The sequence below is a fragment of the Choloepus didactylus genome, chromosome 2 (assembly GCF_015220235.1).
Source record: "Choloepus didactylus isolate mChoDid1 chromosome 2, mChoDid1.pri, whole genome shotgun sequence".
Taxonomy (NCBI): domain Eukaryota; kingdom Metazoa; phylum Chordata; class Mammalia; order Pilosa; family Megalonychidae; genus Choloepus; species Choloepus didactylus.
In genome coordinates, this window is record NC_051308.1 from 131840880 (window position 1) to 131860876 (window position 19997).

At 39.7% G+C, this 19997-nt stretch overlaps 1 protein-coding gene across 4 annotated transcripts in view; it reads right to left on the minus strand.

Annotated features, from left to right (window-relative positions):
* Positions 1-19322, minus strand: part of ELAPOR1 (endosome-lysosome associated apoptosis and autophagy regulator 1) — an 85490-nt gene extending 66168 nt beyond the window's left edge. For all 4 annotated transcript variants that reach the window (XM_037826472.1, XM_037826470.1, XM_037826471.1 and 1 more), the window contains exon 1: positions 19117-19322. In XM_037826472.1, the coding sequence (XP_037682400.1) occupies positions 19117-19269 (153 nt within the window). In that variant the 5' untranslated portion in view covers positions 19270-19322. The remainder of the gene's footprint in view (positions 1-19116) is intronic.
* Between the last annotated feature and the right edge of the window lie 675 nt (positions 19323-19997).

The following is a 19997-nucleotide window of genomic DNA, read 5'->3' on the forward strand; positions in this document are numbered from 1 at the left end:
AGAGCAATTGAGAGTGACATTTTGAAGAGAAGCTATAGCCAAGAGGCACACTTTGAAGAATGCACAGAGAGGAGCTGGAACGCAACCTGGGATCAGCAGATGTCAGCCACATGCCTTCCCAGCTAACAGATGTTTTCCAGATGCCACTGGCCTTCTCGGTGAGGGCATACTTGTTCATGCCATAGCTTGGACACTTTTATGGCCTTAAGACTATAATGTAGTAACCGAATTAACCCCCTTTAAAAAAGCCAATCCATTTCTGGTATTTTGCATAATGGGCAGCATTAGCAAACCGGAACAGTCTTGATTAGCTCAATGGAGTATTTAAGAGTGAAGCTAAGAGCTAACACAGACCCAGATGCTTGCTGATGCTAAGAGATGCTTGGAGATGTGGACAGAAGGACGTTTGGAGATGCTAAGCTAGGAGATGAAACCCAGAGTTTGCCCCAGAGGAGCTAAGAGAGGACTCCCAGATGCTTAGGGATAAAGCCACTGAAATCAGAAGCTGAAAGCAATGCAACCCAGGAGCAAAGAACCAGCAGATGCCAGCCATGTGCCTTCCCAGCTAACAGAGGTGTTCCAGACATTTTCAGCCATTCTTCAGTAAATGTATCCTCTTGTTGTTGCCTTAGTTTGGACACTTTCATGACGTGAGGACTGTAAATTTGTTACCAGATAAACCTCCTTCACAAAAGCCAATCCATTGTTGGTATTTTGCATAATGGGAGCATTAGTGAAACAGAACAGTCAGTAATCAAAAACCCCCCAAAAAAGAAAAGCCCAGGACCAGATGGCTTCACAAAGAAATTTTACCAAACATTCCAAGAAGAATTAATACCAATACTGCTCAAACTCCTCCAAAAAAATTGAAGAGGAAGAAACATTGTCATTCATTCTATGAGGACCAAAATACCTTAAGAAAATACACACAAAAATGCTCAACAAAATACTAGCAAACCAAATCTAACAACACATTAAATAGTTATACAGCATTACAAAATGGGATTCATCCAAGGTATGCAAGGATAATTCAACAAGAAAACCAATGAATGTAATATACACCACAATAGAATGAAGAAAAAAGACCATGTGATCATCTCCACTGAGATGAAAAGGCACTTGACAAAATCTGGGAACTCTTCTTGATAAAAATACTTAGAACACTAGAAATAGAAGGAAACTTCCTCTACATGGTGAAATGCATGTATGAAAAACCCACAGCTACATCATGCCCAATGCTGAAAGACTGAAAGCTTTCCCACTAAGACCAAGAAGAACACAAGGATGCCCACAGTCACCACTGTTATTCAACACTGTTCTAGAAGTTCTAGCCAGAGCAAATTAGGCAAGAAAAAGAAATAAAAGGCATCCAAATTGTAAAGGAAAAAGTAAAACTTTCCCTATTTGCAGATCACATGATCCTATGTATTAAAAATCCTGAAAAATCCACAACAGACCTATCAGAGCTAATAAATTCAGCACGGCGGGGGGGGGGAGGTGTACAAGATTAACAAGCAAAAATCAGTAGCATTTCTATAAACTAGTACTGAACAATCCAAAGAGGAAATCAAGAAAAAAAAATCCATTTACAATAGCAACTAAAAGAATCAATTACCTAGGAATAAATTTAACCAAGGATGTAAAGGACTTGTACATGGAAAACTGCAAACCTTTGCTAAAATATATCAAAGAAGGCATAAATAAATGGAAAGATAGTCCCATAGATTGGAAGACTAAATATTGTTAAGATGTCATTTCTACTCAAAACAACTTACAGATTCATTGCAATCCCAATCAAAATTCCAACAGCCTTTTTTGTAGATATGAAAATGCCAATTAACAAATTTATATGGAAGGGCAAGGGGCCCTGATTAGTGAAAAACATTTTGAAAAAGAAGAATGGAGTTGGAGGACTCACACTTCCTGATCTTAAAACTTATAACAAAGCTACAGTAATCAAAACAGCATGGTACTGGCACAAGGCCAGACATGAAGACCAATGGAATCAAACTGAGAGTTCAGAAATCAACCCTCACATCTATGGCCAATTTAGTTTTGACAAGGGTGCCAAATCCAGTCAATGGGGAAACAATTGTCTCTTCAACAAATGGTGCTGGGAAAACTGAATGTCTATATGCAAAAGAATGAAGGTGGAGCTCTACCTCACACCATATACATAAATTAACTCAAAATGGATCAAAGACCTAAATATAAGAACCAAAATCACAAAATTTCTAGCAGAAAGCATAGGAAAGCATCTTCAGGACCTTGTGTTGGGCAATGGTTGTTTAGACTGGCACCGAAAACACAACAAAAATAACAAGAAAAATAGATTAATGGGACCTCATGAACATTTGTGGATCAAAGGACTTTATCATGAAAGTAAAATTACAACCCACACAATGGGAAAAAATATTTGGAAACCACATATCCAATTCAGGTTTAATATCTAGAATATTTAAAGAAATGCTACGACTCAACAACAAAAAGAAAACCTAATTTAAAAATGGGCAAAAGACTGGAACAAAAATTTCCTCAAAAATCACATGATAAGATGCTCAACATCATTAGCTGTTAAGGAAATGCAAAGCAAAACTACAATACCATTTCACACCTACTAGAATGGCCACTATTTAAAAAAACGGAAAATAACAAATGTTGGAGAGGATGTGGGGAAATAGGAACACTTGTTAACTGTTGGCAGGAATGTAAAATGGTGCAGCCATTATGGAAAACAGTTTGATAGGTCCTCAGAAAGTTAAGTATGGAATTACCATATGATCTAGCAATCCCACTTCTATGTATATACCCCCAAAGAATTGAAAGTAGGGACTTGAACAGATATTTGAACACTGATGTTCACAGCAGCATTATTCACAATTTCCAAAAGACGGAAGCAACTCAGATGTCCAACAAGAGATGAATGGATAAACAAAATGTGGTGTGTGTATATATATATATATAATGGGATATTATTCAGCCATAAAAAGGAATGATGGATGAACCTTGAAGACATCATGTTGAGTGAAATAAGCCCATCACAAAAGGACAGATATTGTATGATCTCACTTATATGAAATAATTAGAATAAGCAAATTAATAGAGTCAGAAACTGTAATACAGGTTACTAGGGTCTGGGATGGGTGTAGGGAGTGGGGACATAATGATTAAATTGTATAGGGTTTTTATTTGGGATGATGGAAAAGTTTTGGTAATGGATGGTGGTGATGGTAGCTGTGCCAGTTTGAATGTATTATGTCCCCCCAAATGCCATTATCTTTGATGTAATCTTGTGTGGGTAGACCTATCAGTGTTAATTAGATTGTAATTCTTTGAGTGTTTCCATGGAGATGCACCACACCCAACTGTGGTTGATGACTCTGGATAATTTCCATGGAGGTCTTGGCCCATGCATTCAGGGAGGGTCTGAATTGAATTACTGGAGCACTATATAAGATCAGATAAAAGGAGCAAGCTGCTACAGCCAAGAGGGACACTTTGAAGAAAGTGCAGGAGCTGCAGATGAGAGACAGTTTGAAGATGGCCATTGAAAGCAGACTCTTGCTCCAGAGAAGCTGAGAGAGGACAAATATCCCAAGTGCAACTAAGTGACATTTTTGAGGAACTGAAGCCTAGAGAGGAATGTTCTGGGAGAAAGCCATTTTGAAACCACAACTTTGGAGCAGAAGATAGCCATGTGCCTTCCCAGCTAACAGAGGTTTTCTGGACACCATTGGCCACCCTCCAGTGAAGATACCTGATTGCTGATGTGTTACCTTGGATACTTTATGGCCTTAAGACTGTAACCGTGCAACCAAATAAACCCCCTTTTATAAAGGCCAGTCCGTCTCTGGTGTTTTGCATTCTGGCAGCATCAGCAAACTAAAACAGTAGCACAACAATGTGAATGTAATTAACAGCACTGAATTATATATTTGAACTTGATTAAAAGAGGAAATTTCAGGTTGAATTTATGTTACTAGAATAAAAACTTTAAAAACCAAAGGACTGTACAACACAGTGAACTCTTTTGTAAACTACAGTCTACAGTTAATAGTATAATTATGATAATATTATTACATCAATTGTAACAAAGGCACCAAACTAATGCAGAATGTTAATACTGAAAACTGTGAGGGGTGGGTAGGGGGTATATGGGAACTCTGTATTTTCTGCATGATTTTTCTAATAAAAAATAAATTTAGAAATAACTTTTAAAAAAACCCTGCTTACTCTCACTTCTTTTGTGAAACTCTCCATAGCCACTTCAGCCCACACTGAAATAATTTTCTCCGCCCATTTGCATTGTGATCCTTCATAATCATAATAACTTCTACTTATTGAGTACATACTATATGCTGATCACTGTGCAGTAACAATGCAGTCTTATTTATCATTTATAATCTTCAAAACACCTGCAATGTTTTTCCAACAAATACTCTTCCTCTTATATTTTTAATTTTTAATTATCTGAAATTTAAAATAATTAATTCTCCAAGAATCTATTGTACATAATGGATGGAAGGAGGCATAGAAGATTTATGTGAAAGGAAACCAGCACTCATGATTAGCTCCTCTGAGCTTGCCCAAATCTCAGTCAGTGAAGCTTCACCTGGAATATGAATCCAGTCTCCAGAGGCTGTGTTTTGACCACTGCTCCTTCCCACAGGGCCTCATTCCATTATGCATTTTTTCGACTAGCTCTCTATTTATTTCACATGTAATTGCCTTGTCTCTTAAAAGTTTGTATGCTCCATGAGTGCTGGTTTCCTTTCATATAAATCTTCTATGCCTCCTTCCATCCATTATGTACAATAGATTCTTGGAGAATTAATTATTTTAAATTTCAGATAATTAAAAATTAAAAATATAAGAGGAAGAGTATTTGTTGGAAAAGCATGGCAATAGCTCATGATATTGAGAGGGAATATGCCATTGATATTTTCAAACTACGAATGCTTTGATCTTGCCTGTTCTCCGGAACCAGGTAACAACATGGGCAGTGTTTGTCAAAATTCCTAATAGGGATAAAAAAAAAAAGAAAAAAACAGAAAGGGTATAGGGTGGAGAAAATGAATGCTAGAAATAATGGGACCATCAGGTGACCAGTTACGTTGTTTAGTAAATGTGAAGCGTGTTGTGTCAGAGGCAAAGACATTTCCCTCCCCTGAATCAAATAATTGGATCAAACCAATCAATCATTTGGTTCTCCAAGATTTACACAATCCCTTCCTCTCAACTGAGGATAATGGGTAGCTGTAGGATTTTTAAGGATTTCCAGTTTAAAAACATCCACAATTTCTTTAAGATTCCTTTCTAGTGTCTTACAACCTTCTCTGTGCCATAGCAATTTACAATAATGTCTTAGAAAAAAGTTTGAACTTTCTTGTATCAGTACTGTGACTATCAAAGTGGAATCTTAAATTACTTTCTTAAATGCACTCCAGCATGAACTACAGGAAGGTCTCCTTGAATGTTCAGAGTCTAGGTTCTAGGTCCAATCAAATCTTTAAGAAACTGATGATTACTTTCATAAGTTGGGAAATAATGCTCTATGGGAGAAACATCCTTGGTTTTGGGAAACAAGGAATGAATTGGCAAGAATGAATTGGTACAGAGAGCTTGTATTGGATCCAATTGGGCTTTGGTCTCAAAGTAAGCAAGGAAATTCTGAAGCATGTAAACTCCAGAAAGGGGGTGGCAAGTTTTGGTACAAAATATCAAAGAACTGTATAACAATTTAAAATGTTAAAAAACAAAAACAAAAACTTTCTACCCCAGTGGCATGGATTGTCCTTAGAAATGGTGAGCTTCTTATTATCACACAGGTTTAGGCCCACCACCCAGGTATGGTGGTGGCTGGCAACGATGTCTTGGGACTGACTGATCTCTAATGAAAAAGTGAATTATAACATTTTAAAAACAAAAGCCATGTTCCACCCTTTGATTACAATCTTACATCCTCCTCTTAACAGATTCTGAAATTTCAAAATAGGAAAATGTGTTTTCATGTTCTAGGTATGAAATTATATTACAACCCTCCTCTCACACACTGTGGTCCAGCCACACTGGCCTTCTCCCCAGCCCCTAAGCATCCCCGCAGCATCCCTGCAAGCTTGTTCCCCCATTTTAACCTGTCAAACTTCTCTCCATCATTTAGATCACAGCTTAAACTCACTCCACAGAGAGGCCTGCTCTGATCTTCCCAATCTACATTTAGTCTCCTTATAATAATCTCTTATCATACCCTTCACTTTTCTTTCATAGCACCTAATGAAATGTTTAAGTCATTGGAGTGGTTATTTATGAATATCAACTCTGCTTTCAGACAAAACAAGCTTCTCCCCAGGAACACCTAGGTGGGGAAATGTGGAAGAGAAGAAGGGATGCTGCTCATAGTGTGGGCAAAAGGCAGGGTGTTTTTACTCCTGGTTGGGTGGAAGCATCTGAGAAGGGATTTAGAAGAACAGGAATGAAGTAGAGCGATTTTTATATTGTTAAATCTTTTTGTCCTGAAAAAAATCATTAGTGAAGACTACAGTGCTTATCAGTGTTGTATTGTGGTAGTGGTGGTGTCTGTTGCTTGGTGTGTGTTTCTCTAAGTATGTAGATGAGTTCACTCTGAGAAGTGCTAAGTTGTATGCCCAGGTTGGTGCAGGATAAAAAGAAACTGCTCGCAGGGAAGCAGAAGCAGGAGAAGGTGGACCTGGCAAATATCTCTTAGATACAGTAATAACTTCCAGAAATGATCTGAGGTCACTTGGTGGCTCAAAGCGGGCCCTTCTTTTCTTTTTTCCCATGGAAGACAGAGCGTTTAATCAGTGCATGACCTTGACAGTCAAGGAAACCAGACATACATTTAGTCCTGTAAGGTGTTTCCTTACATTCCCACACTCTCCTGCCCTGAAAAATGCTATCAGTGGATCTTGTATATCTACCATAAGAGAGAAAATGGGGTTGGGGCAGAAGGGTGATTGTCATGTCTGTCTACCAAAAGGGGTTCCGAGGCCCATCTTCCCAAAGCCACTCTGGAGTCTTTGCCCCAGTGATTTCAGGTAGATTCATTCATGGCCAGGGATTGTCTGCACAGGGACCACCAAGCCCTGCTCACTCTCAGGGAGGCTCTGTTGCCGTCAGGCATGGTTGCAAAAGGTCACTCGGCAAAGGGAAGGCTTTCCCCAGAGGAACCAAACTCTCTGACATACAGTGAAAGCTGTGTTCCTCTGGGCCTGCAGCTGAGGGAGGTAGGTGGGCCCTTCTTGAAACCTATAGAGTCCCTCAACTCAGGACCAAAGAAGGTGTATGTTTTGCTTATTGGATTGTCAAAGTTTGAAAGGAGCAAAAGCATTGGCAAGGATGTGAGAAAAGGAGAGGGTGTGCATGGTTAATGTGAAGTAAAATTGGTGCAATTTCTCCAAAAGAGAAATTGGATAATAGCAGCAAAGTAAAATATATATGCCCTTTGATCACACAATCCCTATTTATAAGAAAGGAATTTAAGGAAATAACTGAATGACAATTTAATAAGTATTTTAAAATGTATATGCAAAGGTATTCATTTCAATATTGTTTACACTAACAGAAACTGGAAGCAATCTAAATTGGCTAAATAAATTATATTATATACATGCTACAGAACACTATGCAACTTAAAAATGATGAAGTACATCTATATTTATTAACATGAGGAGATGATCCCTGTACATTATTGTGTGAAAAAGCAGGTTATGAAACAGCATGTGTGGTATACATGAAAATTATGTATTTATTTCTGTTTGTGTCTATAATCACAGAGAGAAATTTGGAAAGATATAACAAATGTTCACAGGTGAATTTTATTCTCTTTTTTGCATTCTATATTTCTTGAATTTTTATGATAAAATGCAACATTATTACAAAGACAATAAAGCTATTTAAAAATAGTATTCTATGGCCAAAAGGGAATAAGGCAACTTGGGATCCAGTCCCATTTGAGGAGCAATACTTTGTATGCTTTGCTTTGAATATGATGCTTCACTATTGTGCTCCAATTTTCTTGCTGTATTCCTGAAGCAGTGATTTATCCCAACAACTACAGCAATGAAAAATTCTCAGACATTATTTTTCCAGAAAGATGCTGAAATTATGTAAAAGATCTTGTGGCCTACTGCAAAAATGGCAACAAAACCTTTCCACCTTGCTATCCATACCCCTTTGCAATCAAGAGGTGGAGTCTATTTCATGGCCTGATCACATGACTTGCCTTGACCAGTAGGAGATTAGCAAACATGACACAAACAGAGGCTTGAAAAGAGCTTACCCATTGGGGCTTTCTCAAAATTTTACTGCACTTCTACCCCTGAGACTACCAGGTGAATGAGTCAAAGTTAGCCTGCTGGAGGATGAGAGGCCACATGGAAGAGAAATCTGAGTGAGGCCATGATAGATTATCTAGCTTTAAGCCAACCCATCAGCTGACCACTGTTGCATAAGGGAGCCCTGCAGACATCAGCCAAGCTATACCAGATTCGAAGAAACAGCCAATCAACCTGCAGAACTGTAGGCTAAAAAAATGGTTGTTTTAAGCCATTAAATTTTAGGGTGGCTTTTTACAGAGCAAAAACTAATTGATACAGATTCTTTTCTTATTGTAAGGGTATCTGGGCAGGAGAAGCCACTTCTGGATTAAGAATATAAAGTTCTCTAGCTATTAAGCCCCTTTAAAATAAAAAGTACACAGGCAAAGAGGACCTCTATTATCTGACCATCAGAGTGTGAACAAGATCCATGTTTGCAAAAGGTACCTAAATTTCATAGGGCCAGACAGCTCCTGGTACCGTCCATTTCTCAGAAGTTAGTCCCTCCAGTGTCTAAGATAGTATTAAGACCCTCTTTTTAGGATTCATCCTGAATTTAAAGGCAGACTCTAAAGTATAGCTGAATCCACCAACTCTAGGTATGGGGTTATATGTGCCTATAGGGCATTTCCCTGAGAGCTGGTTCAGTAACTCAGACTCCTCCCAAGTAGAGTAGAGAGCAGTAACCATCCTCTATGTAGTGACACTTCCATCTTTCCCTAAGATACTACCTTGAGACCTTAAGATGCTACCAATTTCCGGAAGAAGCCCACCCCTGGAAATTGCCTTCACCCAGGCTTTTTTTAATGAGTGTTCTGAGTGTGAATATGTCTTTCCAGCTTCCAAAATAGAAGCAAATCCATCCAATTTGGGCCATACATCACATTACAAATTAGTAAAAGCTGAAGAAAGCTGTAAAACTGTAGGTAAACATGATCTCCAAGAACTCTGAAGAAATGACATTATGAAGGGATAATGGCCCACAGTTAAGCTCTAATTTAGAATGTCTGAAGCTTAAAGCAACTAAGGTCCATCATAGAATTTCAATCTCTGGAGTTGTTGGAGAACAAGTTACGATTAATTCCCTCACTTGGGAATACCATTTGACATTCTCTCGTAAAGGTGAATCTGCATACCCCAGAATCCTGCACTCTACTTCTAGGCATATATCTTGGAAAAATTTGCACCTGTGCACCAGGAGACAGGTTCAACAATGTCCGTAACAGCATTATTTGAAGTAGAAAAGCACTGGAAACCCAAATAGCTTTCAACGGAGAATGAACTAAAAATTTGTGGAATATTCACACAAAAGAATATTTCTTAAGTTGGGTGGTAGGTTAATAATTTACAGATACATATAGTTGGTATATAGCAATTACTGTATAATTAAATAAATTTATACAGTGAATGGGAGTAGGAAAAAAATGAATGTTATGTTCAAAGGTACTGAAATAAAAGAAATGAGTATTAGAATAACAATGAGATGATGTTTAGGCTACAAAGTTGGCAAAGATGAAAAATTCTGTGTTGTAATGGTGGTGGGGTAAAAACCTCTATAACACTACTGGCAAGAGAATAAACTGGTTAAAAAAAAATCTTGTGGGACAAACAGTGAACCCAAAGCTAAACCATGGACTTAAACTAATAGCATAATTATAAAAATGCGCTATCATCAATTATAACAAACGTCCCACACCAAGGCAAGTTGTTGTTGTTGTTGAGGTGGTGTATGGGAACCTTCTATTTTACACATGATTGTTTTGATCCACAACTTCTCTAATCAAGAAAAAAAAAAACTTGTGGGAGGCAATTTAGAAATATAAAAATGGCCCCCAAATGATCTTGCCCTTTCATGCAGCAATTCCATTTCTGGGAATTTATTCCAAGGAAGTAATGATAAAAGTGCTGAAATTTGTATATAAAAAGAGATCCAGATAAGGGGTATGTGAGGATTTGGGTTTTCTTTTTTTTCTTATTTATTTTCTGAAGTAATGAAAATGTTTGAAAATTGATCATGGGGTTGTATGTACAACTATGTGATGACACTGTGAGCCATAATTGTATACTTCAGATGGTTTGTAAGGTTTGTGAATATATCTCAATAAAACTGCATTAAAAAAAAACTTAGGCATGCATCAGAAAATAAAAAATAAAAAAAGAGATCCATCCTAGCATTGTTTATAATAGACAAAATTTGGAAATGGCCTATATCTTCAACAACAGGGGATTGGTTAATAAAATCCCAATAATGGAATGCTGTTCATCTATTTTGTTCACACATTCTACTGATATTCATTGAGGGTCCACTATGCACCTGATACTTTTTGGGTGCTGGAGATAGAGCATTAAACAAAATACAAATATCCCTGCATTCATGGTGTTTATATGCTAATAAGGAAAGAGAAATAAGTAAACTATAGCATATATAGGGAACGATAGGTGCTCGGGAGAAAATAAAACAGAAAATGGGGTAGGGAGTGGGGTGACATTTCAACAAAGACCTCAAGGAGTTTAAGGAATAAGCCACACACTTGGGGAAGAGCCTTCCAGGCAGAGAAAATACTAATTGCCATAGCCTGAAGGCAGGAGTCGCCTGGCACGGATGAGAAATTGCAAGGAGGCTGGTCTGGCTGGAGGGACGGTGCCGGGGAGGTGGGGGGGGGGGGGTAGGTGGATGAGTCTTGTAGGCCACGGTTTTTACTTTGACATAGGAATCCTCTGGAAGATTTTGAGCAGGAGAGGAACAAAATTCTTCTTATTTTCCATAGGTTTACTCTGGCTTCTGTGTTGAGAATAGACAATAAGTGAGTGAAGTAGAAGCAAACAAATAAGTTAGGGGGTCTTCCAGTTTGCTAATGCTGCTGTTATGCAAAATACCAAAAATGGATTGGCTGTGCCGGTTTGAGTGTATTGTGTCCCCCAAATGCCATTATCTTTGTGGGTGTGTGGGGCAGGCGTTTTGGTGATGGTTGGATTTGCTTGGAATGTGCCCCACCCAGCTGTGGGCAATGATTCTGATGAGATGTTCTCATGGAGGCGTGGCCCCACCCATTCGGGGTGGGCCTTGATTGGTGGAGCTACATAAATGAGCTGACTCGGGGGGGAAAAAGAGAGTGCAGCTGGGAGTGATGTTTTGAAGAGAAGCAAGCTTGCTAGAGAGGAGCGTCCTGGGAGAAAGCCGTTTTGAGGCCGGAGCTTTGGAGCAGACGCCAGCTGCCTTCCCAGCTACAGGAGGTTTTCCAGATGCCATTGGCCATCCTCCGGTGAGGGTACCCAATTGCTGATGTGTTACCTTGGACGCTTTGTGGCCTTAAGACTGTAATTGTGTAGTGAAATAAACCCCCGTTTTATAAAGGCCTATCCATCTCTGGTGTTTTGCATTCTGCAGCATTAGCAAACTAGGACAGGCTTCTATAAAGATTTATTAGGTTACAAAGTTACAGTTCTAAGGCCATAGAAGCATCCAGACTGAAGCATCAACAAGATGATACCTTCACTGAAGAACAGCTGACGGCATCCAGAACACCTCTGTCAGCTGGGAAGGCACATGGCTGGCACCTGCTGGTCCTTTGCTCCTGGGTTCTAGTTTCAAAATGGGTTTCTCCAAAATGTCTCTGGGCTTGTCTCTCTTAGCTTCTTCAGCTCTGATGCATATAAGCATCTGGGGGACCTCTCTTACCTTCTCTGAAGCAAATTCTGGGCTAGCATCTCCAAATGTTTCCAAGCATCAGTGTCTGTGTTGTCTCCTGAGCTCTCTTAGGTACTCCATGAACCAATCAAGACCCACCCTAAATGGCCAGGGCCATTTGGATATAATCTAATGAAAAGGTCTGGCCCACAGTTGGGTGAGTCACATCTCCATGGAAACACTCAATCAAAAGTTTCCAACCAATATGACTGGTTTAAAGGATCATGGCTCTTCTGAGGTCCATAACAGTTTCAAACTGGCACGGGAGGACTTTTACAATCTTCCAGGTAAGAAGTGATGGTGCCTTGGACAAAGGCAAATTGTAGTGGTGGTGTAAGAAGTGGCCAAATTTTAAAGAAGAGCTAACAAGATTTTCTGATGTATTGGATATAAGGAGTAGTCAATAGAGAGGAGTCAGTATAACCCCAAGGTCTGGGGCCTGAGCAACTGGAAGGACGGGGTTGCCATTAACTGAGATGAGGCAGATCCTGGGGGACATAAGTTTGATGGTCAGGGGGAAATCAGAAGTTTTGGACTTAGGGAGGGCATGTATGCAGTTGGATGTACAGGTCTGGAGTTCAGCAGAGAGGTCTGGACTGGAAATATAAATTTGGGAGTCATCAATGTACAGATGGTGTTCAAAGCCATAAGACAGGATGAAAGCACCAAGGGAATGAAAATAGAGAAGAGGTTCAAGGACCAAGCCCTGGGGAAATGCCACATTTACAGCTTGAGGAGAAGGAGCTGCCATGGAGGGAGGAAAAAATCCTAGATGAGTAAGTGTCCTGGAAGCCAAGAAAAGACAGTGTTTCTAGGAGGTAAGAGTGACCATAGCTATACCAAAGGATGGTAGATGAAGTCTGTCTGAAACCGAGAAGTTACCATTGGATTGAGCAAGAGAAGTTTTGATGGAATTGTGGGGACAAAAGTTTGCTTGGAATGGCTTTAAGGGAGGAAGCAAAGAGACAATTAAGAGACACTGATTATAGGCAAGATTTTCAAGGGCTTTGCTGTAAAGGGGAGCAGTGAAAAGGGTGGCAGCTGGAGGCGGAAGTGGCAATCAAGAGAAATTGTTGGGGTTTTTTTTTCTTTCTATTTTTTTAAGACAGGAGAAATGATAACATGTCTGAATATTAATAGGAAAGATCCAGTGGTGGGGAAAAATCGGTGACTCCAGAGAGAGGGAAGAACTGCTGACCTACATTACGAAGGTGAGAAGGGATGGGTCTAATGCAGATGGTCCAAGAGATAGCAGGGTAATTCGTCCAGTCATTAAAATGATGCCAAAAAGTTTTGAAAAATAAACAGTGGTGATGGTTGCACAACATTGTGAATGTAATTAATGCCACTGAGTTGTAGACTCAGAAGTTTTGTTATACTTGGCAAATTTTGTTATATTTATAACTTAACACAATAATTTTTAAAATTATGTGACACAAGAACATTTAATGACCTAGAAAGATATTCCTGGCATACTTTTAAGTTTTTAAAAAGCAGATTATAAAAGAGTAACAAGCACTATCATTTATTGAGTACTTACGATATATGTTATGTATTTTTCAAAACACTTTTCAAGCATTATCTTGTTTAATCCTCCCAACATTCCATGAAAGGCAAGAATTACATTTTCCTGATTTTCTAGATGAAAACGTGGAAGCTAAGACAGGTGAGTATGTTGCCTAAGGTAATATAGCTTAAAATGGTAAAACTAGGACTCATTTGCAGGCACCATTACCTCCAGATCAGCACTGTCTCATAGAAACATAATGCAAGCAACATATAGGATTTAAAATTTTTCCATAGCCACATTTTAAAAAGTAAAGTAACAGGTGAGATCAATTTTAATAACATATTCTATTTAGAAACTATATAAAATATTATACATGTGATCAATATAAAAATACTATTAATGAGATATTTTACATTCTCTTTTTCTGTACTAAGAGTTCAAAATTCAGCATATATTGTACACTTTACAGGATATCTCAATTTGGACTCTAAATTTGCATCAGAAATACCTGATCTCTGCTTAAATTTCATGGATTTTAAGTTGAGAAAGTAGATTTTCACATACCCAGTTTGTTCCAAATACACTTAAAGGTTTTCCAATAACTGAATTGAGTATCCATTTTTAACTTTAACTTAGATTAAAGTTAAATAGAATTAAAACTCATTTCCTCAGCTGCACTGGCCACATTTCAAGTATTCACCAGCCACTCTTATTAACTGTTACACTCTCCCGTCTCTCTTTGCCAAGTTCTATCAACTTTTTCCTCAGAAAGTCTATTCCTTTTCTTTTTCAATTCAATCCACTTATACCACCCTTACATTTTTATTAATTGTTTCTACTGTAAGACTATGTTAATTATACTTCCATTAAAAACATAATTACAACAGCTAACATTTATTGAGTTCTTACTATGCTAGGAACTATTCTAGGCACTTTGCATGAATTAACTGTCACATTGTATTAACAAAATTGATTCTATTAATATTCCTATTTTATAGTTGAAGAAATGGAGACATTAAATAAGATCATAGTTACTGTGCAGAGGAGCTAAACGTTGAAACCACCTCATTCAGTTTTATCCACACCCCATGCTCTGTACCACTAATCTGTGTCTCTCTCACAATTATATACATAAAAATGATAGTTTGTGATAGTTTGATAATAGATGATTTTTATTGTCTTCTTTTTATTTGCCTATACTTTCCAATTTGCTTGCAAATGAAATGTGTTACTTTTGTAATTTTAAAAGTTTTTTTTGTTTTTTTTTAATTCAGTCAGATAATAATCAGTCTGGTTTGGTTTTAGTATACTCCTTCCTTGAGACAGGAGAATGGACAAAACGACTTCTTACATGTCTTCACATTTCAAGAATCTATTATTCTTTCGCCCCCTCTGATATAAAACAAAACCAATACATCTTGCTACCCTTTAAGTACTTTGTGATAAATGGAAAACTTCAATTTTTTCTCTTCACCAAACATAACAGAATGTTTTAAGCATCCAATCTCAATATTCCCAACAAAAGGAGCCATTTAAAATCTTCCATTTTGTGAAATATTTTCTGAAAGCCCAGGGATCCTGAATGTTTTCTAGATCTATTTCTCTGTGGGGTCTAAACTTCAAATACTGTGTTAGAACCAAACACAGGAGGAAATATAAAAGCCTAGACACTAAGATGATAGAGTGAAGCACTGTGCCAAAGCCCCACAACTTTTCCCACTTGGTACAGGTACAGGGGCTGATCACCTGGCAGTTTGTACTGATAAGGGCTATCACTCAGCTTCAAAAGCTGTTCTTCATTTTGACTAGTAGCTCCTACCAGTCTCCTGCTCTAAAATTCTGAGAAAGCTCCTCATCCTGCCCCTCTCCTTCATCTTATACTTTTGATGGGTTGCAAATTCTCTCTACTCTACCTTTAGCATTTTTTCATATCTATGCCTCTTCATTTATCCCACTGCCACCATCCCAGTACAGTCCCTTTATTAACAACTTTGTCCACCTCAGAAAGATCTTTGGAACTGGTCTCCTTGTCCTCCGATTCTTTGCTCTGACCTTTTGGCCTGCCCCAATAGGTTGCTGTCTGTGCTGGAAGTCCTTCAGGGATTCTCCACTTAGTTTCTCACTTTCCAACCTTATCTTCTATTGTACTCCACACCAAATCCACCTTTCAGCCAACTGGTCTACTTACCATTCTCAGGACCATTTGCATTTTTCCACCTGTGAACCTTTCCTCTCTCAAATTGGAAAGCACCCTACCTCCATCTCTGCCTATTAAAATTCTACTGATTATTCCGGAAGCAGGCCAAAGGCCAACTGTTCAAATAAGTTTCCACCCTCTTTTCCTATCAACCTCTATACTGCCAGTCCAGCATCATTTACTATATGTTACCTTACGTAATTCATATACTTACATTTTCTGCCTACACACATTATTAAGCATCTATGATATGTTGAGAGTATATACTAGACACTTTATATGTGTGATCTAATTTAATTTAATCCTCACAACAGCCTTGTGAGGTAGGTATTACCATCCCCATTTTACAGATCAGGAATCTGAGACTGTCAGATGTTAATTAACTTACTCAAAGTAGTATCCTTATTAAGTGGCATAATCATTATTCATTCAGCAAATTTTATTCCAATCCATGTCTGTCAGATTCCAAAACCCTGTGGGCATTTCAATTTCCCTTTGGGGGCAATTAGTATTGGAGCCTCAGGACAAGGCAGATCCTATTAGAGGCAGTTTTCTGCTCCTCTCTTGTTTGATTTAGGTTCACTGTGCTATGGGATATATTCCTTTGGCTCTCAGTCAGCACTTAGCCTTGGCTAGTGCTGGGCTAAAAAAAATGATTCATAAAGACAAACACTGCACAGGATGTTTAATGGTGACAATGATTATTGTAAAACTATGAAAGGAACACCAAGCCCCTCAATATGTCCAGCAATCTAGAACTCCCAGTTCTTTGCCACCTCAGCTTAGGCCTCAGATTAAATTGCTTTGTTTCCCGATAAAATGGAGACGGTTGCCTCAGCTTTCAGAAACTAGGTCAAGCCCATCTGTAATAACCACAGGACTGGAACAAGCATTGTTGCCATTAGGATCAGCCTTGGCCTGATAAGAGTCCCTGCCATTAACATGTAACATAGGCTCATAAGAAACTCATATGAAGATCAAGAACAGAGAAGGGTTGTCCACCCTGAATTGGTTTTCACCATCTAAATTTAGGGTTGGAAGCCCCCAAACATGTTGGATCAGTTCAAATTGCCAAATGAAGAATATTATAATGGATTTATTCTCTTATTGTTTGGAGTCAAGGTGTTCAGTGGCTACTGTTTGCTCATGGAGAGTGTAAACAGGACTTGCTGACGTCTGTGGCCAAAGAGCATGCCTCCCAAGTCATTTTCACTTTGGCATGGGTGTGGATCTAATGGTAAAGAAGAGGAACAGGAAACGGGGTTAGCGTTTTATGTTTCATGTTTTATGTGTATTTTCTCTTTCAATCCTCAAAGCAATCCTTTTAGGTTAGGTATTATTGTAATACCCATTCTATAGATCCAAAAACTGTACGGTAAGTTGCAGACAAAGACCGGAACCATGTTATGTTAGACTCGACAGCTTTCCACTCTCCTAAGTTCCTAGCTCTTGGCCAGACCTTTTGCTTAGGCAAATATTGATTAAATAAATAGGACTAAAGGCAAAATTTATAGACAAGTTAGAGTTCTCAAGTATCAACATTTCTCTCTCTCTCCAAACCAAGATGATATGAAGTGATTAATTTCTTAAATGCCTTACATTTTCCATAGTTGACAAAGATTTTCAACAAGAATTGGTGGTTGAGCTGTAATATTCTTACCTTCCACTCAGGAGACTCCCACGTTTGATTCTTAAGGAAATGGACTTGCTTGGACTTCCAATTGTCTGAATTATGTTACCAATGTTTTAGCAACACTTTGAAAAAGACTTATGACATCTGTCAGCCAGAAATCCAGAAGAGAGGAGAGATTGGCAGAAAATGAGATATTAAAGAACTCAAAGTCTTGACAAAGGTGGATCATGTGTTGTCAGGTACATTAAACAAAGCGCACTGGAAGGTGGCAAAGAGATAAAGAGAAACGCATTTTGCAGCCTGCAAGGTAACTGAAAGAGTTGATAGGATCCCACAACTGTGGTCAGTTAGACCACAGGCCACCAAGGACAGTGAGCCACCATCACTGACAAATTCATCCTGTTCCCATGCATCTTTAAAACAGTTCATAAAATGTCTGGGTGGGAAGATAGATAGTCCAGAGGAGTTTGTCATCAGGACTGATAAAAGTTATGAAATGTCCCACTGACTGGGGCCACTTGTGTCATACTCATGAATGAAGTAAAACATATTCATCCACACAAAAATTTTCCTTACTCCCCCTGCCCCCCCACTTCTTCATGATGTGTTACATTTGTAGGGTAGAAGACCTTCATAATAATTATATCTCCATATGGGATGACGTTGTTGTTGCTAATCAGTTAACACTAACAACCTATTACAAATATTTGAACCTCTCAAAACCTCATGCCAAGTTTGACATTTGGGATTCCTTTTCTAGTTTCAGGTTCTTGACAAATTAGGAAGAATAGGAGATAATAGAACAACTTTTATTTTCCCTTCCTGGATGCAGTTCTTGCAAATATTACCTTGCTGCCTCTGCCATATGGTTCAAGTTACTCTGAGCACAACCCAAATCAACATTTGTTATTTCAATAATACATAAACTACTTAGTTTTTTTTACTCGTGATATACCTTTCTGTGTCCCTCCAAAAAGTTTTTGAAAGGCATTTTTTGATCAGAAGACATTCATTTCCAATTGTCTGAATTATGTTACCAATGTTTTAGCAACACTTTGAAAAAGACTTATGACATCTGTCAGCCAGAAATCCAGAGGAGAGGAGAGATTGGCAGAAAATGAAATATTAAAGAACTCAAAAGTCTTAACAAAGGTGGATCATGTGTTGTCAGGTACATTAAACAGAGCGCACTGGAGGGCGGCAAAGAGATAAAGAGAAACGCATTCAGCAGCCTGCAAATGGGAGTTGATGGGATCCCACAGTCTCTCTTCCACCCTCACACTCCTTTTTACGAAGCTATGATAAAACCACAAGGTTTCCCACCTAGCACCACTACTTTCCTATGGCCTTCCTAACTCCTTTCTCATCCCACTTCTCCCCTTTCCCACTTTCTATTTTAGCCCTTCTGTACATAGTTTTTTTGTGTGTGTTTTCAACCACTTTTAAGGTCATTTCAACCCAGCTGAAAAACAATCCATGTCTTCTTCCTCCCCTGTTCCTGAGCCCAGGGACCCAGTTCTGCCCTCTCCTTCCAGCCGGGACCTCTCTCCAGTAGCTCAGCAGCCCAAGCTATAAGGATGATCTATTTTGTGACGCCAGTCTGCTCCTCTTCCCTCCTCCCACACGTCACCCCCAAAGAAATCTAAACTCCGTTGCTTTTGAAACTGTCTGTACCTAGGTCTCCAAGGTGTGGATCCATTATTTTTCTGACCAAAGCGGGGGCGTGTTGGGGGTGGCGGGTGCGGACAGTACCTCTTTGCAGGCGTGAAGCTCCGGTCCCGTTCCCTGGGTCATCTGGAAGACGATCCCAGTCCAGAGCAGCAGCCGCAGAAGCCGAGGTGTGCGCCGCTCAGTTCTTCCCCTACCTCTGGCAGAGGGATGGACGCTGCGCCCAGGCTCAGCCATAGCGCTGTCCTGAGCGAGCGGCAGCAGCGGCTCAGGTGCTGCGCCTGCTGCTTCTGCTGGCAGAAGGAGGAAAAAAGGGGAGGGAGGTACACAGGAGGAGGATGCAGGGGGCTGGGCTCGCTTCAGTCACCTCCCTGCGGCTACGCCAAGGCCGCCCATCTTTCCTCCTCCCTCTTCTCCTACCCACGTCGCCTTGGCAACCACCTCCTCTTCCCCTCCGCGCGGGTGGGGCAGGGACCACACGCGCCTCTGCCGCTCACCTGCCGGTCGCCATGGCAGCCGCCGCCGCTGGGGCGCGCGGCGTCGGAGTGCACGCGCCCGCGGTCTGCAACCGGCCCAACCGGCGGGCACGGCGCTCGCGCGCGTTAGGAACATGCTCCAAGCCATCGTCACCAAATTCATGTTTTCCGCTGCCCTTTCGGATCGTGGGCTATTTATTGTAGTTCTAATTTTGCAAACGTGGCAGGCGGCGAAAACTTATTAAGCGCCAATTGTGTGTGAAGCGATAGAAAGGAGAGTGGCACACCGTCTCTACTCTCGGTGGATGTGACCTACTGCAACAATCGCTTCTCAAGATCTTACTTCCATCCCGCCAAACCCGTCCGTGCTTTTACAACAGGTTCTATGCGAAGCCCTCAGACTCGTGTGGTTAAACCGAGTTTAAACAAGGAGTGTATGCCTTAACTGGCAATTTTCCAAGCACGAACACGCAGGCTTTTCCGCCTTTT